Below are 27,282 nucleotides of genomic sequence, written 5' to 3' on the forward strand. Positions count from 1 at the left end.
CTGCCTCCCGTGGCACGTGGGTTCCCTTCATATTTTCCACCCTGGAAATTCCTTCCCTGCTGCAACAAGGTGCAGCTAATCCCCTGGAAATAACCATTACAAAGCGAGGGGGTTGCTAACAGAGTGTTTTACTCTCCTCTGCAGTTCCTTTGCTGGTTTAAAGCCCTCACCCAAAGTGTTTCCCTTTGCTAATGTTGAAGGCCATCTCTCCTCAGGAGTCGAACTCAGGGTAGATCTTCCTGTCCTGGAAGCAAATCCTTCTGACAGCATGGAAGGCAGTCCACCTGATGGTCTGAAAAAAATAGCAGGGAAAAAAACCAAAACCCAGGACAGTTATTTTGATAGGAAAAAGAAAGGGCAGAACAGAACCCATAAAAGCACTTCAAAACTGGACAACAAATTTATTAGGTGCAGAAGGTAGGCCTTGGTGTCAGTGAGTTAATTTATGAAGTGAAATGCTAACCCAATAGTGTTTTATAATGTCTATCTTTGGATTGCTTCTCTTTCATTTTGTATTTTCCCTGGCATGGAGCAGGGGCTGGAAGGTGGAAACAGTGTGAGATGCTTCTGGAGCAAAACTGTGCAGCACGGAGGCAGAGAAAATGCTGCCTGCTGCTAGAGCAAGCAAGGCTCCAAGAAAATCCCTTCTTCCCTCCAGTCCCAGGGATGAGAAAAGGCTCCAGTGCTCCAGAAAGGCTCCGTGCACAGAGGCAGAGAGCCTGTGCTGGATGGTGCAAAGACAAACACACTCATAAACCCCAGAGCTCAGTGTGTTACTGGCCTGTTCCAGAGGGACTGGCGTGCCATGGCTTGCATTTCCCATGGATCTGCTGCTTGTTTATCCAGCCAGGTTCCTTTAGGATGGGCTCCCTCTTCCACCAGCCTTTCTGCACTCACCCTGATCCCGAGGGAAAGCCACTTTCCCTCCTTTCCCTTCAAACTTTGCTGCTTGTTTGAAGAGAGCACTCCAAGTGCTTTTTTGGAGAAGGGTCCTCATGAACAGCAGGAGCAGTGACAGAGATGCTTAAATCTCTGCTGTCACTCCAAAATGTTAGTCAGGGCTCCTCGTGCACATTCCCACAGTGCATCCCTGCTCCCCATGGCATCCCCAGCCACTGTAGGCTGCAGGAATTTTTCTGCTGTGCCAGCAAAAAGCCACGTGGGATTATTCCCTGTGAATCAGTTCACTCTCACCCGCTGCCTTCTGGAGGGTGACTGACTGATGTGGTTGTGCCTTCAGCAAACAGAATGGCTGGGTTTAGTGGCAAAGGCATGTTTTAAACATCCAAAAATAATAATAATAATCAAAAAAATAGAGCAGCTCCACAATATCCCGACAGAAAGGGAGAAGGGCAGGTTGGGATGCAGGGTCCAAACAAAGTCATCCTTTGGGTAAGGCCAGGAGAAATAGATGAAAGACAAAATAAATCCTTTGTGGTGTGAAAATGGGACACACTCAGCTGGTATTTGGCCCATATGCAGGTCTGGAGAAATAAGCTTTTACAGGCCTTAAAAAACCTGGGAGATATTTCCATGATTGCTTTGGGGGAGAGAGGGTGGAAGGAAAAAGAAATATTAAAATAAGACTGATGATGATTCCCAGGGGAGAAGCTGCTGTGGTGTTTTCCATCCCAGCTCTTACAGGATGGAGAGGCTGAAGGTGACTGGGAGGGACAAGACAAGAACATGTAATGATAGGACAAGGGGGAATAGATCCAAACTAAAAGAGAGTAGGTTTGGATTGGATATCAGGGAAAAATTCTTCCCTGTGAGGGTGGGGAGGCCCTGGCACAGGTTGCCCAGAGAAGCTGTGGCTGCTCCATGCCTGGAGGTGTTCAAGGCCAGGCTGGATGGAGCTCTGAGCAACCTGGGCTAGTGGAAGGGGGTGGAACTGGATGATCTTTAAGGTCCCTTCCCACCCAAACCACTCCATGGCTCTGTGACCCTGCGGAACTGCGATTGTGTGTCCTGGGGAGGGGACTCGCAGGGTGAGGGGATGTCCCGGGCAGGGCTGGGTTTGGGGGGCATTTCTCCCCTTGCACAGCCATGGCCACCTGCTGCTTTTTCTCCCCCAGAACTTTGAGGTGAAGGCCGATGACCTGGAGCCCATCTCCGAGCTGGGACGAGGTGCGTACGGGGTGGTGGAGAAGATGCGGCACATGCCCAGCGGGCAGATCATGGCAGTGAAGGTAGAGTGAGCCTTTGGGGGGCTTCGTGTCTCTGTCGGGGTGTGTGGGCACAGCTCTCATCTCACTTCTTCTCACACGTGCTTTGCTGACATTTACTGCCTTTGCTTTGCTTCTTTCCTCGTGAAATTCTTCTTTCTGCAGGCATTCTCTAACGGTGTTTTACTCTCTGCAGTTCCTTTGCTGGTTTAAAGCCTTCAGCCAAAGTGTTTCCCTTCGCTAATGTTGAAGGCCATCTCTCCTCAGGAGTCTGACTCAGGGTGGATCTTGCTGTCCTGGATCCTTCTGGCAGCATGGAAAAGCAGTCCACCTGATGGTCTGAAAAAATAGCAGTCAAAAAAAACCCCCAGGACAGTTTTGAGCTCGAGGGGCTCAAAAAGTGCTCAGAGACATTCAGGCCTTTCAGCCAAGGGGTGTGTCCTAAAACTGTGATGCTCAGTGTGTTTCCAGCACTGCAGTGCATCAGTCACTCACCTTCATCCACAATATCCCTGTCTCCCTAGAATTCTCTTTGCCATAATTTTTTAAACATACGTACTTTTTTTCTGATGTAGCTGTGCCCTCAGACTCAGGGCTCTGCACTTTGTAAAGAAGAGCAAATTCAATTGCATAAGAGAATTTTCTCTGTCTGGGGCTTTTTTTTAGGCTATTTGGAAGGGGAAATTTTTGTTGGGATTTTCACATTTTGCCTGCTGCAGTGGGATCCTGATCCATGGCAGGCTTGTAGGTGCTATTATGAAAAGTTTTCATAACAACAGCTTAGACTCATAAATTTGGAGCTTAGGGAAATGGTCATGGGAAAATTTGTAGTTTGGGTAGGACCAGTTTTTGCTTGGCTGAATTTTCCCTCACGTTTCCTTTCTGAATAAGAAAAAAAAGAGATGCAGAATTGGAAGCTGTGAGCAAACTGAGGGAAAACTCTTGGCTCCTCAGCTGTGGATAGACTTTGCTGTGGGTGCTGGGTGGGACATTCCTCAGGGCCTCTGTGCTCTGCATTTGGTCTTCTTGTTTGCTTTGGTGGTCACCAAAGTGCAAAAAATGCCTGTGAGTATGATGGAAGATCTGAACAGGGTATGGCAGGAGCATTCAGGCCACCTGTGATGCTGAACAGTTTAATTCTGTCCCGTTACTGGCCCCGAGGGGCTTTGGCCAGGGAGCCTGGAATCTGTGTGTGACCCATGCTGGACTGTGTCATGCCCTGTTGTGGCATTTCCCAGCTGAGGGTCTCCAGGTATATCCCATAAATGACATCTCTTCCTGGGAGACTGGGAAATGCCCATTTTCCATGCTCTGGTGCAGGGCTGGAGCCCTGATGTAACAGATGTCCACTGCAGCTCTAAAATCACAGCTTTCCACCAGCCTACAGTCTGATCTCCTGCTCCTGCCTCCTCTGCCAACACTCATTTCTTTTGGCTGTTGCAAAGAGAGGTGTTTACAGGGAAGAGGGGGGATCCCTGTGCTCCTGCTGGGCTTGTGAAGTGCCTGTGTGATAACAGGGGGGCCCAGGGGATGTGCTTGAAGGGTCGGGGGGGTGTGAGGGCCCAGTGGCCAGCCCTGGTGTGGCCGTGGCACCCAGGTGCTGGCAGCCACCACTGACACTCCCTGTCTTCCAGCGGATCCGAGCCACGGTGAACAGCCAGGAGCAGAAGAGGTTGTTGATGGACCTGGATATCTCCATGAGGACAGTGGATTGTCCCTTCACCGTCACCTTTTACGGGGCACTTTTCCGAGAGGTACGGAATCCTGGGGCTGAGCCCTGCTGCCCCTTCTCCCAGGCTCTGAATTCCCATCCCTCCAAGTGCCAGGGGTTTAATGTCCATCTAAACACAGGACTTGGTACAATATGGATTTGCTCAATCCTGGCCTAGGATCTGTCACATAAAGTGAGTTTTAGTGCTGGGGGCATCCAGGCACCGAGGCCACCAGCCCACAGCCTGGTCCTGTGGTGTTAATATTACCCTGGCTTGGGATGAGAAAGCCATGGGGAGGGAAAATGTGGAAAGCTCTGAGAAGCAGGATTTATTGAAGAGCTTTAAGCATAACCCTGCAGAGCTGAACTTTTCCTGGCTGGGCATTAGGAGCCTGAGTTCCGATAACTTTCTAGGCTCCTAAATCACCAGGACTCTGCTTTGGGAAAAAGACAGCAAAAAACACACCCTAAATGGTAGGGAATGTGGACAGCACCTAATTCCAGCTGGAGAGCAGGGAAAAGAAAGCCCAGTACAGTTCTGCTGAATGAGTTTTAAAAGAACAGGGAAGAGGCAAACAGGTCAGCAAAGGGCAAGTGCCAAAGAGCTTTGCACAGGGCAGGAAGGGAAAGAAAGAAAGGAAAACCTGCACAGGACAGGAAAGGAAAGCAAGGAAGGAAAGGATGCTTGGTTCCAGTAGGCAGATATCTGCTTGCTTTTTTCTCCAGGGAGACGTGTGGATTTGCATGGAGCTGATGGATACCTCACTGGACAAGTTCTACAAACATGTCATTGACAAAGGCCTGACGATTCCCGAGGACATCCTGGGGAAAATCGCCGTCTCTGTGAGTATTAGCAGGGTGAGGAGGGGAGGGAAAGGGGGTTTCCCTTCTGAACCAAGTCCTACATGACCCAAGCTCCCTGCTCTGTTTGCACCAGGAAGAGCATGGTCCATGGGCCACAGCCCATGTGGCCATTCCCAGCTGGCTTCCAGGATCAGGTCTGAGGTGATGTTATTTATAAACTGTAAATAATCCAAAAAGTACCTGTACATGTAATGAAGAGACGACACAGCATGAGATGTGGGGAGGGTCCTGCAGCTCCTTTGCCTTCTCATCAGGGTCCTGGGACATCCCTGGGTACCCATTGTCACCTTGGGCTGCTGGGAGGCTGCAGGACTTGTGGGAAACCCTCCAGGCAGGTCTGGTGGGGTGAAGCCAGATGTCATTTCCTCCTCCCCAAGGTGCTGCCGGCCGTGATTGACTCTGCATTTGTTGTTTCAGATTGTAAAAGCACTAGAACATCTCCACAGTAAGCTCTCCGTGATCCACCGAGGTGAGTGCCAGGCACACAGCCCTGGCCATGCTGGGCTGTCTGTCTGTCTGTCTGCCCTGCTCTCAGCCTGGCAAGGGCTCCCAAAACACCCCAGATAAAATGGGCCTTTGACAGCAAAAATGTTCCCTGGCATCTCATGACTTGCAGCAAAACCCAGTCAGAGGAAATGGCTGCTGGAAACTGCCTGCTGGTCCCAGCTTTTCCCTGAGGTGGAGAAGTGAGCTCCAGCCTGGTTGTGCTGCTTGCCCCATTTCCCTAAATCCATGGTTTGCTTCAGCACCTCTGTGAAATTCAGCCAGTCTTCTCCTCCTGACCTTGGTGAGCTTTGGACCGGGCTTTGCCAAGGTTTCTCCCCCAGTTCTGTGCTGATGTGCAGGGAGAGGCATCTCCGTGCCAGAGCGATGCCTCATGCAGTGATCTACCCATCCTCTCCCCTTCCCTGAGCTTCCCTGAGCACTGGTGGAGCAGAGCAGTTTGATAGCTAAAATAGCCTCCAGTGAAATCATAAATACCCTCCTTAAGCTCTTCTGACATTTTCCCCTCTAGAGCATCTCACAGATGCCATGAACACAGAAAGAAGCAAATTTGAAGTTGCTGCTTGACACCTTTATTTTTCAAAGGGTCATTTTCGATTTGTCACGAGGAGGAAAAAGCCCTCCCTGGAGTGTGTGAGTGCCTGGGAAGGAGCATCTGAAGCAGCAGAGTTGAGCTGGAGCAGGCAGCCACACTGGGTACATTCTGCCTGTGGCTGGGAGTTGAGTTTCTGCCCTCTCTGTATCATTTACAGGAGGTGGAAAGTGCTGCTTTTGTTTCTGTTTACTTGTTTGATTTTCTCTGAAAATTATCTTATTTCAGCCTAGTAACAGATGGGTGAGGATCTCATACCTCAGGGTTTTGATTGCAGAATGCTGATCAGAGAGCAGATGTTAATGAGCTGTAAACCACCCAGTTCTAATAAGCAGGACTCAAAAGCAGCTTCTGGCCTCCTTCAGATAGTGTTTCAGCCTTGTATTAAATAACTTATCACATGGAGACAGAGGAGAAGAGACCTGGGATTTCTGGGGGGCAACAGGGAAAGGATTGCTCCCTTTGGAGTCACCTCTGCTGTGTTGGGATTTCATTTGGGATTATCCTTATGGAGCAATTGTCTGCTGTGCAGGAAAGCAACTCCATGCTCTCCTGGATATCACTTCCTGGCATCTTTCTGTGCCTTTATTTCCCTTTCTGATGGGGATTATAACGTGCTGCAAGTGTGAACACACCAGGGATTGTGAGGCCGTGATGGGAAGCAGATAAATCTGGCAGTAATAAATAGATGAGACACTGGCCTGATTTCCATAAGGTGTGGAGCACCCACACACCTGCTGCTGCTCATGCTGCCACCAGGCCTGGGATCCTCAAAATCAGAGCCCATTTTGGTCCTTGTCTTAGTTACAGCTCCCTCCTTCCCTGCGCCCCCTGCTCCCTTTCACCCTTTCCTGCCCACTCCTCATGCTTCCTCCATGGCTTTTCCTTTTGCTGGCACAAGGCCAGATCCATGGGGGCTTGCCAGAGCTGCAGCCCTTTGCAGACATCCCATGGAGATGCCCCCAGCCCTATGGAGCTGCTCCAATGTCTGTGGCCTTCCCACGTGCAGTGGGATGGGGTGGTTACGTGCAGGGTCACCTCCTGCTTCCCCAAACTGGAGAGGGGAGTCTGCAAGTGAAGGGACACTGTCAGGACACGTGACAGGCCTGTGGGGTTGTCACCTGAACGCGTGACAGGCCCATGGGTTGTCACCTGAACATGCAGCAGCTGCAGCCAGCGGGGTTGTGGCGTGTCCAAGGCTCGGGGCTCTGCACGGGCTCCTTGGGTGCCCTCTGCTGATAGGAAGCTCTTCAGCTGTTTTTGGCTTGGCCCAGGCACCCACGTGTGACAGTGACTGTGGTCTGTGTTCCTTCTTGCAGATGTAAAGCCCTCTAACGTGTTGATCAATACGCAGGGGCAGGTGAAAATGTGCGATTTCGGCATTAGCGGTTACCTCGTCGACTCGGTTGCTAAAACCATGGATGCAGGATGCAAACCCTACATGGCTGTAAGTTGAGCTGTGGAGAAGCTGTGTGGGGAGCAGCCAAAGGAACCTGAGCTCGGGGGGAAGGATCAGCCTCTGGCATGTGCTCTGGGAACTCCTTTGGGAAGATGTATCCCTTGTAAAGGGGCAGAGAGGGAGATGGATCTCATGGGTCTCCTGGGCACAGCTTCCTGCTGCCTTCTCACCTCCCTGTGACCTTGGGAAAGGCTCTGGAATTGCTCCTTCTCGTGTGTTTGCCTCGTGGGGGCAATAGTACTTGGCATCTGGGAGGAAAAACAGTCCCCAGGGATTGGGTCCCTCAGGCTTCACCCTTTGTGGGGCACTTGCATGGGGTGAAAACAGTCCTGGAGAACTGAGGCTTGTCACCCCTCCGTGCCAGCTGTGCCAGATCACCTCCACCACACCAGTCCCTGGTGCAGGTGCCACCTGCTTCTGGTGACCCATTTCACTGCCTGCCCTTACTGGTGAGGATGGGGAGACCAGGTTTGGCCCCACAACAACCAAGAGAGCAGCCTGGTGTTGTGGGCAAAGGGGTCCTGTGCTAAAAGCCCCACCTGAGGTTGGTGAGCCCTGGGTGTGGGCATGGCACTGGGACCATCCCTGTTCCTCACCCACCTCTGTCTCTCTTCACAGCCTGAGAGAATCAACCCGGAGCTGAACCAGAAGGGGTACAGTGTCAAATCCGACATCTGGAGCCTGGGCATCACCATGGTAGGGTGACCCCACAGCCCTGCTGGCACCGGTGGCACCGGTTCCTTGGGAAGGTGGCGGGCTGGGAATGGGAATACAGCTCTGGGGGGACCAGGGAATGTGCTGAAGGGTTGAAGGGAAGGAGGATGAAGCTGCTTTGTGAGCTCCTGGCTGCCGCAGCTGCCAGGAGATGGCAGCATGGACTAAGGCACAGGCGTCTGGTGCCTGGAGCAGGTTGGAGTCCAAGCACAAAGACGCCCTCCCAGCACTCAGCAATTAGCAGAGTCCCCCTCGGGAGAGCAGGGATGGGGGGTGTCTCCCACGCAGTGTTTAGGGGGAATCCATCTGCTCACAAAGTCGTTTTACAGCACAGTTACCCTGTGCTGTGTGGGGCTGGTTTTAACTTCTTTCCCGGGTGATGTCGGACATGGGGGTAACAGGGAATTGAGTATGGATCCATGTGGATCTCCTCTGGCCTCTCCCTTTTGCTAGGGGAGGTTAAGCAAGATGTTATGGCCAGGGTGGTGAGGAAATCATAGAGTGATTTGGGTTGGAAGGGACCTTAAAGCTGCTTTTGTTCCACCCCCTGCCATGGGCACGGACACCTTCCACTAGCCCAGGTGGCTCCAAGCCCCATCCAGCCTGGCCTTGGACACTTCCAGGGATGGGGCAGCCACAGCTTCTCTGGGCAACCTGTGCCAGGGCCTCCCCACCCTCACAGGGGAGAATTTCCTCCTAACTTCTAATCTATCTCTCTCCTCTTTTAGTTTAAAACTGTTCCCCCTTGTCCTATCACCATCTGCCCATGTAAAAAGTCACTCTTCCTCCTGTTTGTGAGTCCCCTTTAAGCACTGAAAGGGGCTCTATGATCTCCCTGGAGCCTTCCCATCTCCAGGCTGAACAATCCCAGATCTTTCAGCCCGTCTCCATAGCAGAGGTGATCCAGCCCTCCAGTTTGTGTGGAACCTAAAAAAAACCCCACACCCCAGGGTGGGGCACACGGGAGTCCAAAATCCGTGGGGCGGGCGGGCTGTGGGGTGTCCAGCGCCAGTCCTGAGGTGTGGGCCGTGTGTCCCCAGATCGAGCTGGCCATCCTGCGCTTTCCCTACGACTCCTGGGGGACGCCCTTCCAGCAGCTCAAGCAGGTGGTGGAGGAGCCGTCGCCGCAGCTCCCAGCGGAGAAGTTCTCAGCGGAGTTCGTCGATTTTACCTCGCAATGGTAAAACACCTCCCCGGCCTCTGCCGTGCTGGGGGGAGGCTGGGGGGCACACCTGCCCATTGGCACCCTGCACCCCTGTCCCCACAGGCAGCTCCTGGGGGTACAAACCCGGTTTTTGGGCAGAATGTGCCCTCGCTGGGCCCGGTGGGCGCCTGGCACTGCGTGGGCAGAGCAGTGGTGATGGTGGCTGTGAGGGTCTGCCTGCCTGAGGTGGTGAGCAACAGGCTTGGTTTGTTTTGGGGAGGAGGAAGGGGTTTAGGAGGCTCTGGTTGCCCCCCCAGCAGCAGCACAGGGTTCCTGTGTGCACAGGCAGGTGCAGTCAGGGGGCTCCTCCAGCCCCCTCACATCCCTGCGGCTGGAAGGGGCAGCAGGATATGGAATGGCCTCCTCCTTCTGCTTCCACTCCCAGGGGGCACAGCTCTGAGGGCAGCTTGCCCTGTGGTGGCCCCTGTCAGACTCTGCCCCGCTCCCAAGGCCCTCCAGCTGCTCCTCTGCTTTCCACGGGACTCGGCGCTGGAAGCAGCGGGAGAGTTTGGCTGCGGCGCAGGAATGGGGCTGGAGCAGACGCTGCTGTCTGGAGCTGTGAGAGCTGTGCAGAGCTCCGGCTCTGCAGCGCCCAGGGAGGCTCAGAGCTGCCCTCAGCCCGTGGTTCACAGAGCTGGCAGCTGCCCTGCAGCTCCTGACTGCCGCTCCCTCCAGCTCCCTGGAACCGCCGGGGAGGTGGCTGGATTTTCCAGGCACTGCAGTGCCACGCGCCGCCTGCCAAGTTGGCAGGTGGATGGTGGGTTTGTGTGGTGGCCAAGAAAGGACGGCACATCGACAAATACAGAAATGTGAGACTGTTCCCCAGTGCCAGGGTCGGGGCCAGAGCCCGGCCGGCTCTGCCGTGACCCAGGAAGGGGATTAGCAGCCACTCCTGCCCGGGGACTCTCAGTGCCGGCGTTCGGATTCCTGGGAGTCGTGTCCAAACATGTTTTCATGTCCCCGTGGTTCAGCTCCTCGCCTCCCCACCGACCCGTGCTGGGGAATGCCTGCCATGCCCACACTGCTCTGTGTCTGCAGAGGTGGGAGCTGCCTCGGAAAAACCCCCTCCCAAAATGCCCACCGTTCTCGCAAGGCCCACGCTGAGGTTTTGGACCAGCTGCTGTTCTCCCATGCTGGTTGTTATTGCCAAGCTGCCTGTGTGTGCCAGGCAGGCTGTTCCTCACTGAGTGATTTGCTCTTGCAAGCCCAGTGTCCTGCAGCTCAGGCTGTGGCTGGCTTAGGAGTTACATCCACGGCCACTTTGGGGAGCATGTGGCGATTCCTCTCTTTGCAAATCCTGCCCTTCAGGACCACTGAAGATCTGTCAACGCCAGCATTGTGGCATGGACTCAAATCAGGGAGTTTGGCTGCAGATTGCACTGGTTTTGCCTTGCTGGAGTCTGAGAATTTCTTCTGTCACCAAACCAGGTCACATCCACTCAGTGTATCAAGCCTGGCTCAGTTCTATGTCTAATCCATCTGCTGCCTGGGGCAGTGAAGTCTGATCACCTGTATCCACTGCAGGAAGGTTCCTGGGATGTCTGAGTCAGGATCAGATCCCAGTATGACTCTTAATTCCTGAAAATTTACATTGATTTCAGTAATTTGTCACCAGATTTCCTGGTATTAATAACCTAGGAGCAAGGTTTTTATTCACAGAGGGTCTAAATTAAGAGGATTATACCAAATCTGGGCACACCTAACCTTGAAATTCACCTTGTCATCTTGGCTGGGGCTGCTCTGGGGCTCAGAGGATGTGACACATCCCGTACCTTCAGCTCGGCGGTGTTGGCACGTATCGGCCCTCGGTTCCTCTGTCCATTCACAACATGACACTGAACACGAGCCCTCTACACACAGCAAGCAGGAAATATCTATTCAGTGTGTGTCCCCTGCTTCCTCTGGGCTCCTGCAAATCCCAGCAGAGGAGCGACTTATCATCGCCGAGGTTCTCACTTTTGTTTTGCTCAGTGTGACACCTTTTCCCCGCCACCGCCGTGTACGTGTGTGAAGATCTTTTCAAGTTGCTCCAAGTGTCTTTCCCCTAAATACACTGCCAGGAAGTGAGTAGAGATTACGTCCTGTCTTTTTAAAAAAAAAGCTATTTTCTGCTGGAGGGAAACCAAAATAGCTCCCAGCTACAACCCTCCAGAGCCATCTGTTGTAGGAGAGGAGGAAAAAAGGATGTCCCATGGAACCGTCCCCGCTGATAACGGCACAGGGATAAATAAATAGTTGTACACGTGTTTTGGAGCCACTCAGTCACTGCTCCCAGTCAGAGGTTGGAGGCTGTATCCATTCCCTTAGTCACTGGCCTACTGCAGGGCACCCAAAAACCCGGTTGTGCCTGACCACCAGCAACAGGCAGCGTCTTAACTGCTGTTTATGGTGTCTCCAGGTCCTGTTTGACCTTGAGCTCAAAGCACTTGTGTACCCAGCCCTGTGTTGCTTGATCTGACTGGCCTTGATCATGTTGGCTGAGTTGTCCTCAAGGTTTAAGTTTGCTCAGCATGGATGAGTAGCTGAACTTATTCTCCAGGGGCTTGAAACCTTGCTTTTTTCATGATATAATTTTATAGCTTAAATTACACACACAGTGTAACTTTTAATCTTTTCTTCTTTTTTTTTTTTTCTCCATTAAAGCTTGAAGAAGAATTCCAAAGAACGGCCAACATACCCAGAGCTTATGGTGAGTGTGGCTGCATCAAGCAGTGTGTTGGTTCAGAGCTGCAGTGGGTTACAGTGAGATGCTGAAGGCAGGGATTCCAGTAGTGATGAGGATTTGGGATGCTTAGCATCTCCTTTTTCAAAACAGACGTGAGAATTGTGACACTTCAGGGTACTGTGAGGGTGACTGCCAGTCAGAGATGCTCTTTGAAATCTCATTCAGGTGCTTTTCCAGTCAGATCAAGGGAGAAAAATTGGTAAAAGCAGGTAATAGATCTGCTAAGGGAAAAGAATGAGGCTGTGAAGAATCAGTGAGGATAAAATCCTCCTCTTGGGTTTGTTTGATGGATTCAGACACCTCAGTGTGCCCTGGATGCTCCACATGGGCTGCAGGAGCTGAGTGCCCTGGGCTTTACTGCCATGGTGCCTTGGAGAGGAGACTTTTTGGACAGAGTAATTCCTGGATGTTGGGGACAGAGACGAGTCTGTGAGTAATAATTCCGGTTATTGAATTTCATCTGCTGCTTAGAGACTGTTTGCTGGGAGCACGTCTGGGACAGAGGAATAACTGAGGAAGAAGAGGCCAATAAAGGCTGGGGACGGGGCAGGGCAGGGCAGGGCTCTGGGTGAGCTCCCAGTGCAGACACTGATGTCTGCTCAGCCACTGCTCTGGGCTGCAGCTGGCAAGAACAGGTTCTTTTAGGCAAATTTTTCTGCTAGGGCTCCACAGCTTCATGGCCTCTCTCTCCTGACTCTCTGGTATTGATCCTGGTGCTCCTAAAAGATGGTAACAAGCAGGAGAGTTCAGAAAGTCAGTGTTTCACTCCTGTAGGCATCTAGTCCTTTTTTTCACTCTCACCTCATTCACAACTTGCTAAAAGCAGGAAGGTGCCTAACTTTGTTGTTCCTGAAGATCCTGACCCAAATGCTTGCTTGTCCCTACATTCCCACCCCTTGCTGGTGCCACTGGCAAGATCTTCTGGGTTAAGGCTGGAAACTGCTGCAGAAATTCCTCAGGCATTGGTATCCCTTGAGCTGTAATTCTTGGGACAGGCCATCCAGAGGATCAGTGTCATTGTCACCTCACGCTGTCTGCTCAGAGGGGTGAAGGTGCCAGGGTTTAGGGTGCTCTGGCTGCAGGTCATGCTGGAAATCCACATACCTCTTGAACCTGAGTTGTGAGCAATGAATAATTCCCGTGGCATTTCGTGCTGGGCCCTATAATTCAATTAGACTATATATAGCTCTGATTGACACACAGTTTGCCCAAATACTGGTTTCAAACAAAGGGAGGCCCGAGGTTTATGACTTTTTTTTCTTAAAAAAAAACCCACCTTTTTTTGGTATATTATTGAATAAATACATATATTTATTTTAAGCAAATTTCTGAACTTTGCCAAATGGCCTTTTATCAAAAAGGTTCACCGAAGCAGCTCCGTCTGTTGCAGCATTAATTCCCACTGGCAAGCGAGTGCATTTCTATTGAATTAGGTTCTTGGATCACCTCTCTGGAGTATCTCAATGCTGTGGTATTTTATGGCTGACATGAATGTTGTGAGGTCCTGTGGTTGAGGGTTGCTGTTTTGTTGGGGTTTTTTTTTCTCTCTCTTATGGCATTAAGTTGCGGTACTGGATTGGACTTGTCATTTAGACCAAGACTGCTCCCTTGCTTTCCTGTGGAATTGAGGTTTCTCATGGAAAATATGACTCTGTGCTATCTTGAGCATCAGGAAAACTGATATGGGTGCTTAATTTCATTTTCAAACCCACTTCCCCAGGTGAAGTGGAGCGTGAAACTACTGCAGGGCCGGTGGTCTGCACATGGTGTGGAGCACATCCCGCCTGGCACGGGGGGCTCTGTGCTCTGGCCAGGCTTAGGCACTGCAGAGGGGTTGGGTTCACTGGGACACGGGGCTGCAGGTCACTGCTGCCACCCATGTCACACTTGGGGGTGCTTCCAGGCTGTGGTAGCTCTGCTTTGGGTGTGACTTCACTGGGCTGTGAAAGCAGCGGCATCACGCTGGGATAATAACACGGCAGGTCATTTAGGTCACCTCTCCCAGAGTTATTCAGGACGCTTCAATTCCTGTGACTGTCTGACCTAGGGAGACCTTAAATTTTGCCTGGATCCTTGCCTCAACCCATTTAAGCCCTGTTTCCCACATAATTGTGCTTCCTCTTCCTTTCTGGTGTGTCTTTGGGTCGCTTCCCATCTCCTCAGAGCTGCCTCGATAACTTTCCACTCAAGCCCACCTTGGAAAATTTCTTTTCTTTGTTCTTCTCACTGCCACAAACAATCATTGAAACAGCCAGTGCTTGGGGACTGAGGTGAGGGGGGGCAGCTTGAAAAAAAAAAAAAAAACAACAAACCCCTGGAAATCCCAAATTGTCTTTAAAAACCTGTCTTGAAATGAGACGGTCTGGATTCAAACTGGGCTCCTCCAACTTTGCACAGAGAGTGGTCACTGTGAGCCCTGCAGTGGCTGCCTTTTGGTTCTCTCTGACACTCTCCATACAAATAAATCCACTTCTCTGCCAGGACAGTGGGTGTCAAGCAGCATTTTGGGGATTTCAGGTGGGAGTGGGCTGATCTCAGCTGACGTGTTGCAGCCCCTGGTACCAAAGGGAGTCGCTGGTGCTGGTTGAGAGGGGCTTCTGTTGCTGTCAGGGGGTGTTTGGTTGTGTTTTCCGTCCTTACACGTATTTTTCCATTCGTGCTGAAATGTAGGCAAGATTTTCTGGCAGGATGTCTCCCCATGTTGGTCAGGATTAAGTAGTTAAACACACAAGTGCGGATGGTTTTCCAGTCGGGATGACTTTCCTGTGCGGTGGCTGGGGTAACGCAGCCATGTCCTGCTGCAAATAGGAGCAATTCAGGGAAGAAATGAGACTCAGAAGTCACCAGAGGGTAAATACACAGATAAAGCAGGAAGCTGAGGGAAAACCCACTGCAGACAGCCTTCCTGCAAGGTTTTCCTTGCTCCTGCTGGAGCTGGTGGGATGGGTAACCACCGCCTTGGGAGGAGCAGCAGAGCTCCAAGGGGCACAATGTGCCAGAGATGGAGGCGCTGTTTTAGCACTGAGAGCAGCCCAGCTCAGCCCTCCCAGCCAGGCCAGGGCTTAGAAGGAGTCCGTGAGGGCAGCACAGCTCTGCAGCTTTCCTGGAGTGGCCCCTGGGGCTCCCTGACTTGCCTCAGCTGCAAACATGGAAAGCCCAATATTGTGGTGCTGATGCCAAACCCTTTTTCACTGTCTAGAGGGTTGTCTGAAAAGGTTTTTGGTTCAATCTTCAGCATCATGAATAATAAACTTTGCTGTTTTCTCTCTCTTTTCTTTCCCAGCAACATCCTTTCTTCACCCTGCACGAATCCAAAGAGACAGACGTCGCCTCTTTTGTCAAGCTCATCCTGGGAGACTGAGAACTGGACTTGTAAATGAATTGCCCTTCTGTGGACTGGTGGGTGCAGGGGAGGGGCGCGTGGCAGGACTTGTCATGGAAGCACCAACAGAAAGTCGCCGTGTTTTTGTTTTGTTTTGTTTTTTTATTCTGAGAAACCCCCACCTCGCCGAAGTTTTTTAAAGGGTTCTTTGGTATTCATAGTGACATAGAACGAGCTGGTTAGTGAAATGAATTTTAATAAGGTTGGTAACCTTAAAACAAAAACAAAACAACAAAAAAAAAAAGAATTTAAAAGAGTGATTTACATATTTAATGACAGTCGAAGTCCCTCTTCCTAACTTGCTCCTCATCCCCCTTCCCTTCCCCGTGAACCAGAATTTGCTTTGTCATGGTAATAGGTGCTATGGTAGTCATGAAGTTGTATGTAGATTTATATTTTGTCCCTTCCATTATTTTAATATTTATGTTAAGTGCTTGATGGAATAGATTTCTGTTTTATATGAGGATGAGTGCGTGGTGACGATGATGATGCTAAATGAGGCCACAGCAAGCAGCAGTCGCAGGGCTTCGCTGGGGGAAAAGGTGTCAGAGGAAAAGAGGAAGAAGAGGAGAAGTGTCTCTGTTGTGGAAAATATTTAATGTGCATCGTAAAAGGAATTTATAAGCAAGACTCGCAGCTGCTCGAGCTGCTCTCACAGAGTGTGAGGTGTAAGGAAGGGAGGTCCCGGTGCCCCTTCTCTGGACACCGCGCTCCGAGCCCAGCCTGGGGGGCACTGCCAGCCCCCAGCTGGGACAGCCCCTGCCCCACGTCCCAGGGCCTCACAGCGGGCAGGTTATGGGGTCTGCAGTGGGAATCGCTGGGATGGTGTCTGGGACAAAAGCCCTAGAAGGAAGGAGGTTGTCAGATGAGTTGCACAAAGGTGAGGAGGGGGCTGCGTGGTCAGTGCCCACCTGCCCGTGGGCCCAGCAGCGTTGCAGTGCCCGAGGCTCCCTTGGGCTGGGGATGAGCTGCTTTGGGCCTAAAAAGGAGTTCCTCTCTCCTTCTCCGGATGGGACAGGATCACAGGATGCATGGCATGACACCTGTGAAAAATGGGATACTTTAGAGTTGGTTTCTAGGGCCCTTGGCACTGTGTGGGCAGCAATCCCTCCGTGCTTGCCCACACTTTGGGAGTGCTGGTGCTCCCCAGGAGCCCGTGCTGGCACGTGGTTTGGGCTGTGTCCAGGTCTGGCTGGGATGCTGAAGGCAGCAGGAGCACTGGGCTTTGGCATGGGCTGCAGGTGTGTCCTGTGGGAGCTGCAGCCTGGAAACCATGCAGGGACACCACAGCCCATCCCTACCAGGGGCTTGTTGCTGTTGGCCGTGTCCTTGGAGAAAAGCTGCCAGCCAAGGGCAGGAGAACAGGGGCTGTTGGGGTGGGAAGGGAGACACAGATCACTCAGCCTTTGGGTCACACAGTTACTGTCCAGAGAGGGGGGGACTGTGCACTGTGAGGTGTTGTGGGGCTGGAGGGAGGCTGCTCCAGCTTAATGCTGTTGGACTGAGCCCCACCCGCCCAGCTGCCTCTCCTGGCCAGGAGGGCCTTGGCCTCCTTCTCCCAGCCCTGTGAAGGGCACTGCCTGGGCCTCCTGCCCCTCCACACGCTTCCCATGCCCACCCATTGCTTTGGCACAGCCTCTCAGAGTCAAACCCCAGCTAGAAACTAGTCTTGCTCTGCAGTATTTGTTGTGCAGGAGGTAACTCAGCCTGGGGTCCAGCTCTTGCTCTCCCAGTTTAGCGGCTCCAGACTCCGCTGGTGCGGGCTGGGCTTCCGGAACAGTCTGAGCGTATTTTGGGAAGCGATCCCTTGGAAGGGCTGATGGGGAGGGTAGAATTGAAGAGTAGGGGTTCCCCAACGGTGGCACCTCTGGTGCTGGGGACACAGCAACGCTTTGGAAGGCGCACACAGACACCGCCAGTGCCTGGGCTTCCACTGCCACCGGCACAACTGTGGTTGGCAGTGCCCACGGGGGTGGCTGTGAACCCGAAAACAGGGCAGCTCCACACGGGAAGAGATAGGAGAGCTTTGCTCACGGGGGTTTATCAACCCTTGTGCCCCTCGGGGGGGGCTCTAAGAGGGCTTGCAGGGATTGGGGTGCAGCTCAGAGGTCATGCAGACTTTGGGGGAGGAGGTTCCCCTCCCTCGGTCACATCCCGCTCCGTGCCGAGGGGAACCTTTCAGGTTGCGTTTTGTGGCGGGTGAAACACGAGGATGTTTTACTTCACAGTGTAATTTTAAGAGGCCTCGCATGGCTCGTAATCTGCCCTCTCATATTCCATGGTGTGTCTGTGTGTGTGTTTTCTCTCTCTCACTTTCTCAGAGTCGCAGAGCTGTTTTGATTGATTGTCCTCAGCTGCAGCTAAAAGTCCAGCCAGCCAGTTTATAGACGTGGTTCCAGCATCAATTCTCGCTTTGAAAAACATGACATTTAAAACCACCCTTTGGTTTTCCTACATATGGATCTGATGCTTTTGTTAAAGATTGTTTTTGCCGCTTTTCTCCTGGAATATAAGTCTCATTTGGACACCGCATCTCCTTGACCTCAGAGCACCTTTATTTCAGTGCCATTGTAATTGACAGGTTGAATTTATGAGATACTGTCAAAGTTCAGTATTAATAGCAGATATTAATGTCACCAGCGTTTTCCAATAGAAAATTAATGTCAGTGTTGTCTGCAGCTAGTAACCCTCTAAAAGGATTCCTACATGCCTCCACACTGCATGCTGAGTGCTTGCTTTTATGCTTTTTGCTCTTACTGTGCTTGGGCCCTCTAATCCCTTTGTTTTAATGACATTACAATAGGGCAGGCAACAAATCACTTCCCTTCCCTGCTCATTCTCCATGACTTTGTTCCTTTAAAAGTCGTTTGCGTCAGCCCAGAGTAAGTGTGGATCCGTGTGAGGATGAAAACAGTGATCTGAGGGATCACCACTGTGGAGGGGAGAATGCAGAGGTTGTTGGTCTGTCCCTGCATCCCTCGTGACATGTGTGGACACAAAGCTTGGCCTGACCCAGGCATTTCTTAGAGAGAAGCCTGAGCTGGTGGCCTCGGCTCAGGGAGGAGAGCCAGAGACTCCTGTGTGCTTAAAAGCTCTGCAAAAACACTGGGCTGCAAGATGAAAGTCAGACTCTTCTCTCTTTGAGTTGATTGTAACCTCTGTGGAGATGAAAAGCCTTTGGTCACTGCCCAGATCTTTGCTTGGCTGTAACACAAGCACAGCCTTGCCTTGGACAGATATGGTTGCTGGGACATTAAGCCTGTCCCAACCCCTGAGCAGCCAAGGTGTTGAGGCTTAAAGCTGTTCTTCAGAAAGCTCTTTTGTGTTCACACAGCACAGGACTGTGGGCAGCCTGTTGGATTGCCCTGAACTGGGATTTTTAAAGACACAGGTCTCATGCCATAAACCTGAGAGAACCCAAACTCCACCAGGGAGCAGGGAGGACAGCAAAGCTTTTGGAGCTCAGCACTGAGCTGTGACTTGGACCAGCTGTGGATGGATTCCAGCACAGGGAGCCTTTTGTAGGGCAGGGAGGGTCTCTCTGCTCTGCCACAGGTTACTGGGCTGCAGGAAAGAGGCACAGCCCATCCCTGGGTATCCCTGGGCATGATATTCATCCTCTTCTTTCCCCCTACCATGCAGCTCTTGATGTTCCTGCAGTCTCCTGAATGTTTGAGGCCTTGCCATTGCTACAGCTCTGAAGTGTCACTGGCAGGAAAGCTGTTTTCTGGGTCTCCAAGAGCCCACTGCCCCCTTAAATCTGAAAGAGGGCATTTTCTGGTTACTGTTTTTAAACACCAGGTACATGCTGCTGCAGTGGGTGCAATGCCCATCTCTTCTGGAGTTTTTTCCAGGTGTACAAACCCTTACACAGATATCTCTGTACTGTATTTCTGTGTTTTCCCTGGCTTGTGTCAGGTTTACTGGTGAGGAAGGAGGCAGCTCTGACTTGTTGAAGAGGTGGAACACCATTTCTGGAGGCAGGCGGCCTCCTCTGTGTGATGGAGGAGGCAGTTGATGGGTCACTACTCAGAAAAAGCTCTCTAAAAAGATTTGCAGTTGATCTCCCTGTCCATCAGCACGTGCTGTCGGGTCAGTGCTGCTGCTCCTTGGTGGGAAGGGGCTGCCAGACCCTTTGCCCAGGCAGGGAGCAGTGCCTGGTGCTGAGGGCAGACCCCAGCATGCACAGCCTTAGCTGGGATTTCTCCATGCTTGCTACAAGCCAAGTATGTACCTGCACATTTCCTTTCTTCCCTGGACATTCTGGAAGAGGAAATCCCACTTGGCCAACACAGCATTGCTTTAGTGGCTGCTCTGATGTAGTTCAGACAAGGTTCCCACCAGCTCCCTTGTTTAATAGACCTCTTTTTTATTAAAAACAACCCCCAAACTCCTCTCTCAGAAAAGCCAGCCAAGATGCTCTTTTTTTTTTTTTTTTTTCTCTCTTCCATCTTGTTCCTCTTAGAGGAACTCTGGGAGCCTGTCTTGGTGCTTTCACTCTTCCACATGCCAAAGATTGCTACATCCCTCTTAGTTACGCTCCTGCCAAACCAGATCTTATAGTCTTGCCTCAAAAATCATGCACTTCCCTGCTCCTTGGGGTTCCTTTTGTTGCTGTTGCTTTTTCATTGAATTTCCTCATGTTTATTGACATGTCTATTGTTGAGCTTCCTGGACACATGCAGCTCTCTTTTTCAGATACAGGGAAAGACAAATAGTTGCCTTCACTGCTCTGCCCCTGCTGTTGGGGAAATACTGTCAGTGATATGATTCCTACAGATGGGATGGGTCTCATTTAGAGCTCGGAGGGTGTAAACTGGCATTGCTCCATTGGCTTGGCTGGAATAAGGCCAGTTTTGTCCAGCTGAGAATCTGTCCTTAATGTCTAAACAGTTATTACACACTAATAAAGATTAATGATTGTAAATCCCCACGGATTATACATAAAATGGCAAGTTTTGCTCATTAATCTTTATTGCCATGTTATGGCTGTTTATGTTACGAGTTGCCTCTCTCTGCTCTGAACATGCACTGAGGAGGTGGGGGGTGAGCATGGGGGAGATGGAGGGTGGACAGAGCAGACCAGATGTCCACATGTTTTACAGTCTGTGTCCTCCCACCAGGTTCCTTGTTTCCTTGAAAGCCGTTAACCAGCAGCAAAGGATGTATCCCAGAGCTTTGTCTGCCTTGCTGGCCTCTGCCTGGGCTATAAAATCCAGATTGTTTCTGGTGAGAAGGGATCAGATCTCCTAATTAATATTTCAGCTCAGCCTTTACTGGAGCAGATGGAGAATATGAAATTTGACATGTGCTCTGGCAGTGCTGGGAGATTCTCTCTCCTGGACCGTGGCTGGAGGAGATGCTCTCTGAGCAGTGACAGGTTGAAAGGACACTGCTCCTTCACATAACCCCACACCATGGAAACAGTGGATTTTGTTAGTAAATAGGGCCAGAAAAAGCTCATTGCATCTCAGTTTTTAGGTGTTTGCAGATGCATATAGACACAGCCAGGAGCTGGTGGTGCCAGTCTGGACACAAAGGCCTGTGTGCTGTATAAATGATGAGGAGTCTAAAAGAGTGCAGTAAATTTAGTGGTGGATTTAATGGCATAGGGGCAAAATGAGTCCTCTGATAGGCAGCTGTGCCAATCCACCCTGCCAGGGGAAAGTCAGGAGCAGAAAGAGAGGGCAGGACACAGCCACGGATTCCATCGAGTGCACAGCCTGCTGAGAGCAGCCTTTCTTTCCCCATGTGCTCCTTCAGGCTCAGATCTGGGGGCAGTGGGTTTGCTCACAAGTCCCAGGTTGTCACTGCATCCCCAACTCCAGCAAGGGAAGCAAAATCTAAAACACAAAAAGAAACCCACAGGGAAAAAAACTACAAGTGAACCAAGGCATGTTGCTGCTGCGTGGCCTCGTGCGTCGCTGCTTCCCCTGCTGAGCTCCCACTTAAACCATGGGAAAAGCACGGGAAGAGGCCTCTGGAGCTGAGAGAGAAATGGCTAAACATTTTAAGGTGGTCTCTGACAAGCCTAATGCTGGAAATATCTAATTTCCAGGCCACCAGGACGAGCGAATCCTTGAGGGGCCTGCGCAGCCGGCAGTGCCGTTCCAGCGGGAGCACTTGGGGCTGCAGGATGTTTATGACGTGGCCTCCTTTAGTGCCCCCCTGGGTTGCTCAAAAGCCCTTTGCCTCCATCCACACCTGACTCAGTCTCAGTCACCCTCATGGCTTATGTTTTACTGTCGGGGGTTTTACTGGCAGCCTCTTTTCTCGGCGGTTGGTCAGAGCGAAGGGAAGGGAAAGGGGCCTCCAGCCAGCTCGGCTTTGGGAGAGGAAGGAGCTGCCTGTGCTCTCCAGTCCCTGCTTGAAGGGAAGCCACAAGCCAGGAACTCGCTGCCCCGCAGGTATCCAGCTGAAGCAAGAGCTTCTCCCTTCGTGCTTCGCTACCATTCCATGAAAAATCCCTGTGGGAAAGCGGAGCGGCTCCGGAGCTGCGGCAGCGTCGCTCCAGGGCGGCTCATCCCTGCCAGCAGCCGGGATGGGCCGCCTTTCCTTCCTCGAAAGGCTCTTGGTTTTCTCTAAATGATGGGGCAGGAGTCCAGCTGGGGCTGTGAGGTACCGCGAGGATAAGCTGGGAAGAGCTTGGAAGCGCCTTAAATGCTCTGGAAGTAGGGATGGAAATCTCAAAAGATCAGACGCCTTTCGGCGATTTCCAGAGCTATACGGCTTTAGCCAGACCTGAAAACCCTTCCTAGAAGTTTTATTTCAGGGTATTTTGATCTGTTACTTTCGCTTTTGGGCTTAGCTAAATCCAGGAAACTCGGAATGGTGTAATTCTTGAATGAAGACTAAACACACCCCAAGCATTATTGAACCGATCGGGAAAGTTTCTGTTTGGTTTATCTTACAGGAATAATTCAGGCCAGCTCAGATTCAGTCTGGTTTTACCCCAGATAATTATTACTTTTGAGAAAATAAGAGAGCAGACCATGGTCTTTCCAAAAGGCTGTGACCCATCCAACGGTGCCAGAAGGTGGATGGAGATAAGTGCTGCAGGGAGAGGGGGCCAATGTCTGAGGGCTGGAAGGAGCAGCCTGGCTGCAGGAATGTCCATGGCCTCCAAAAACACACAGAGAGACAACTTCCCCAGAGGTTGTGTGATGGAGGTATCGGGGTCTGCCACGTCTCGGGTTTTTTCCCTCTAGGAAAGAACATTCAGCCATCTTGGAGTGTCCTGGAACAATATCCAAAAGCCTTCAGTGTTTCTCAGCTCAGCCCTGTGGGGTTTTTTTCCAGGATGGATGCTGTGAAAAGCCAGGAAGGGCCAGGTGTCCTTGATTTACACAGCCAGAGTGGAGAGATGTAGATTAAGTGCCTCGTGAGAGCCAAAAAGGTGTGTTTGGAGATGAATTACAGTGTCTGTCGTAGCCGCTCAGCCAGGATCAAATTTTCCCATGTACAGGTGCAGCTGCAGAGCTCTCCGTCCATGTTTAGCCCAAATTTAGTCATGAGTCTTGCATATAAACACCCACAGCATGGACTGTGCCTTCTGGGGGGCTTCTGGCAGGTTGGGGTTCAAAACAGAGTATCACCAAAACCAGGATTTGACTCCAGATATTCCCTTTATAACCTGTGTGCAAAGTGAATTTCCAGAGCTCGGCCACTGTTTTGTTTGCTCCATAACAGTGACTCGAGCAGTTTGTGCTTGGTGAGATTTGTCCCTGGGCCAGGAGAAATAGTCACAACATACCAAATAGTTGGGATTTTGCATTTATTTTTTAATAGCAGTACATCAAGGGGAAGCTGCTAAATGTAGTTTCTTGTAAGCTGGCAATGAGTTGCAGTAAAACTTGTAATTTCTCATCGAGAAAACCCAAACCTCTAAAAACGTCCAAAATTTTCAATTTAAGGAATTACAGTTTTATTGGCAAAGATCCATGTTTAGCATCAATCTATGGAATTTCCAGAGTTTCTGTCTTAAGGTGTGAAATCTGCTTTTTCTCGAGATGGTGGGAAATTTGTAACAAGGATATTTCTACATAATTTTGCTAGGAAAAAAACCCCAAAATATGAGCACAGTGGAAAAGCAACCACTGCCCAGTGGTCTCTGGTATTGAAGAGGGCACAGGGAAAGCACCTGTGTGTTCTGAACATGTTAGAAAGGAGAAGACTTTCCAACCTGCTGTAATGCAAGTCCTTATTTGACTTTTATTTTTAGGATTTTTTTTACAGTACCATCATTTGTTTTCTAACTGTGAAAGTCTCTGCTTTTCCTTACATGTGGAAGGCTGATTATTCTTTCTCATGTTCTTATTATTTATTATTTATCCATTTCTGGTACTATCCAAGAGGTGCTGAAGGTGTCTCCCAGCCTGCCCTTGAGCCATATGGAATCCCTGTAGTATCTCCTAACAGCTGGGATGGCAGTAATGGCTAATTATTATTTCAAATTAGATTTGTAGCAGTTTAGATTATTTTTTTTTTTTAGTGTCCTGATTTGCTCTAGAATTAGGGATGGGGATAAGGAGTCTTTTTTAAAAAAAATGTATTTTAAACATCTTGGAGGCTTCTGGAGAAACCTGCTCACTTTAGTTTTTAGTAGGAGAAGCACCAGTTGGGTGCACCAGTTGAGAGGGGATTGACTAACACCAGGGTTCAGTTTAGCTGGTGAAATGCTCTGTGTCATATCACTAACCAAAATCACACTGGAATTCTGAGAAAACAATCATTTTCCACCTGAAAATTAAAGTCTGGTTTGTGAAGTGCTTGGTTCTTCCAAGTCCCATGCCAGGCTTTTCTCTGTTGAGTTTGCCTTCAGCCTTGGGGAGGGGGGCTCAGGTGGCCAGGATTGCTTTGAGGCAGGGCTGGGGGGACACCCAGGCACCCTCTGGCCAAGTGTCAGCTCTGGGATGGAGGACACAAATCCTACAGAAATGATGGAGCAACTACTGAGCAGCTTCTTCTTGCTCTGCAAGAGACGTCTAGGAGAAATCCCGTGTGGGTGTGACCTGGCTGAGAGAAGCAGGACTGGGGGCTCAAAACCATCACTTTTTGTTCTTTTTATCCCCTTTCTCCTCTCTGAAAGGTGCTCTGCTGCTTCAGAAGCCTCCCCAGCCTTTCTGATAAAGAATAGCAGAATCACAGAACCACAGAATCGTTTAGGTTGGAAAAGACCTTTAAGATCATCGAGTCCGGCCACAAACTCAGCACTGCCAAGGCCACCACTAAACCATGTCCCCAACTGCCACATCTACACATCTTTTAAATCCCTCTGGGGATGGTGACTCAACCCCTTCCCTGGGCAGCCTGGATGCTGTGGTGCATCTGTTTTCAGACAGCTTGCATTGGTTTTCTGGTTTGTTTTTTCTTCCCCCCGTGTATAAGAAACGTTGGGTAGCAGAATGTGGAATTCATTAGAAGTTCATAAAGCAGGGACCTCAGAAGGATGTGGGTATAAATGCTTTTCAGGCATCCGAGGTGAACTTTAAATGGAGCTTTGGCCCTCATTTGCTTTCTGCTTTTCAAAAACCATTTATGAGAAAGTGGAGCTGTCAAAGCCATGCATGAACTTTGCCTTCTTGCAAATAACTTGTCTCAAAGTAAATTGTCAAAATGCACAAGAAACTTGTCTCAAAGTAAATCCAGTAGCTCTACAAAGCTGGAAAAGTATGTGCATTAGAGAGTGTGTGTGTGTGTGTGTGTGTGTGTGTGTTGGGGGGGGTGCAGGGAGTAACTCCACCATTTTGGAGGCTTAAAAAAAAAAAACCACAATGCAATTGCTTTTAAAAAAAAAGGCAACATAAAAATATTTATTTCTTGGCAGAAGTACATCAGACCACATCTCCCGTCCTTCTTTTAATTGCCTCGTGTTTGTTTTTGTTGTCTTAAGTCTTTGCTGGCCCCGTTTCCTCTGCAGTGCTCGTCGCTGCTCAGAGTCTGTCACCTCACACAACCCCTCTGGCAGCGAGGGAGCGCAGGGCACGGGGCCCTTCACGGCTCTGGGGCTCCTCAGGAGCATCACTGGGGGTCACATCGGTGGCAGGAACAGCAGAGGTGGTGTCAGATGAGAAGGCATCCAGTGCATCATGGGCGATTTTCAGTTTTTAGCCTCGTGGAGGAAATTCCTTCCTTGTGAGAATCAAAACTGCCGCGTCCTAACGCAAACCCCGTCTCGGAGAGGGTGGGTTGGCCCAGAGATAGCAAACTTGGAGAGTGTTATTTGAAAGAAATGAGGTGCTGACCTCTTTGTGAGATGGCACACAGGGGGCTGTCAGTGCTGGGGAAGGTCCCCAGGGGCTTTGCCCAGGGTTTGGAGCAGGGCAGAGCCAGCACTGCCCCGTGCTGGGATGGACCATCACCCCGAGCTCCTGTCCCTCTCCCCAACCAGGTGCAGTTTCATCAGTCAGATACTTCAAACTTCAGGGTCCTCTCTGTGCTCTAGAGTCCTTCAGTGGTCACCTGGCCTTCACCCCCACTCCATCTGGCTCCATCTCAAACCCTTCTCTTGACCTGTGTTGTCTTCATCCATCTCAGCTCTGTTCCTGAGGATGAGCAGTAATAGGAGACTGACAGTAGGACCACGTGTGTAATGTTTGATGGGCTTCTACTTCATGTTGTTGTTTCACTGAGATGCTTTTAGGATCCATATTGTACTGGATTAAGGATATTGGAACAATTGAACTGCTATTCTTTAACCCCAGATCCCTTTTCCCCACCTTCTTCACTTAAAAAGAAATTAGATCGGGAAAATATATTTGACTTGGGAAAAAAAAAACCAAACCACCACCAAACCTTGCTGATGGAATAAGTTAATCATCTTTACTACACTTTGGTTTTATTTCTCAGGATATCCAAAGGTTTTTCACTGCTGCTGAGAGAGGGGACAGGACACCTTTTTGAAACTTCAACCACTGTAACCGTTTTCCAGATGTGTGTGTGTGTGTGTGTGTGTGTGTGTGTGTGTGTGTAACTCAGCACTGTGTGTGCGTGTGTTCTGCTGAATATTGTGTGCATCTATGAAATGCTTCAAACAACTGCCTGGAAGTCAAAACCAACCACCTCTTTCCAGTCATATGTTTGCCGTGACTTTTCATAACCACACTTGAAACTAGTGGTCTTGGATGAAATATTCAAAGAGCAGGGCATCTTTATAGCAATGGTATGTCAGTCAAATTACGAGAAATGTACACAAAAATAAATAAATGAAATTTAAAAGTAACCTGCTGTCGGCCTACCTGTGTTTTTCCCAGGGGGAAGTTGTTTGGGGGGGACACGCTTTGTGCTGCTTTTTTTTTTTTTCCAAGGATCATCTTACTTGTAACAGCTTATCATACATTGCTGAGAGCTCAGGAATGCTCAGGCTGCTCCACAGGGGTAATTGTGAGCGTTGCTGCCGATGGTTTTCCTCTCCACGCTCCGGCTGGCGGGAGCAGGCGCAGCCACATCCCGTCCATCCCACATCAAAGGCTCGGCCCCGGCTCCCGCCGCCGCGCTGGCAGGGCCTTGGTGGGGCCAGAGCAGCGGCTTCCTGCCCCCCACCCCCCCAAAAAGCGGCTTTCCAGCATGGATAGAGGGGTGCAAGGGGCTGCAAGGGGTCACAGCCCCGTGCCCGGCATCACCCGGGCTGTGGGGCTCAGGGCTGGGCACCCCCCCGTGCTGTTGGGGTTGGAGGCTCAGCACCTTGCAGCGACGTGGCCGAAGGGTTTTGTGCAGCTGTTGGGCTGGAGAACAGATGTGGTGCTTTGCTCCGTGTTTCACCGGGTCCTGGATCCAGCCCTGGATTCCACTGCCAGCCCCATCACTGTTATCTGCAATTAAGCCTCTCGTTGCTTTAAAGGTTGACTGTTTGCCTTTGTCGTGATGCAAAGCCAGTGCTCACCCTTAATTTATTAATCTGAGTCAAACAGCGTTTTGCTTGAGTAAAGCATCCTGGCCCGGGTCACGCCGAAACACGAATCGC

The 27,282-nt window shown here is 50.7% G+C and overlaps 1 protein-coding gene across 1 annotated transcript in view; it reads left to right on the plus strand.

Annotated features, from left to right (window-relative positions):
* MAP2K6 (mitogen-activated protein kinase kinase 6) overlaps positions 1-26,541 on the plus strand; it is a 53,490-nt gene extending 26,949 nt beyond the window's left edge. The window contains exons 4-12 of the mRNA XM_032706416.1: positions 2,076-2,189; positions 3,800-3,919; positions 4,603-4,719; positions 5,158-5,209; positions 7,156-7,283; positions 7,914-7,991; positions 9,050-9,189; positions 11,857-11,902; positions 15,222-26,541. Coding sequence (XP_032562307.1) covers positions 2,076-2,189; positions 3,800-3,919; positions 4,603-4,719; positions 5,158-5,209; positions 7,156-7,283; positions 7,914-7,991; positions 9,050-9,189; positions 11,857-11,902; positions 15,222-15,299 — 873 coding nt within the window. The 3' untranslated portion in view covers positions 15,300-26,541. The remainder of the gene's footprint in view (positions 1-2,075; positions 2,190-3,799; positions 3,920-4,602; positions 4,720-5,157; positions 5,210-7,155; positions 7,284-7,913; positions 7,992-9,049; positions 9,190-11,856; positions 11,903-15,221) is intronic.
* Positions 26,542-27,282: the final 741 nt, after the last annotated feature.

This window comes from Chiroxiphia lanceolata, chromosome 19 (assembly GCF_009829145.1).
Source record: "Chiroxiphia lanceolata isolate bChiLan1 chromosome 19, bChiLan1.pri, whole genome shotgun sequence".
NCBI lineage: Eukaryota > Metazoa > Chordata > Aves > Passeriformes > Pipridae > Chiroxiphia > Chiroxiphia lanceolata.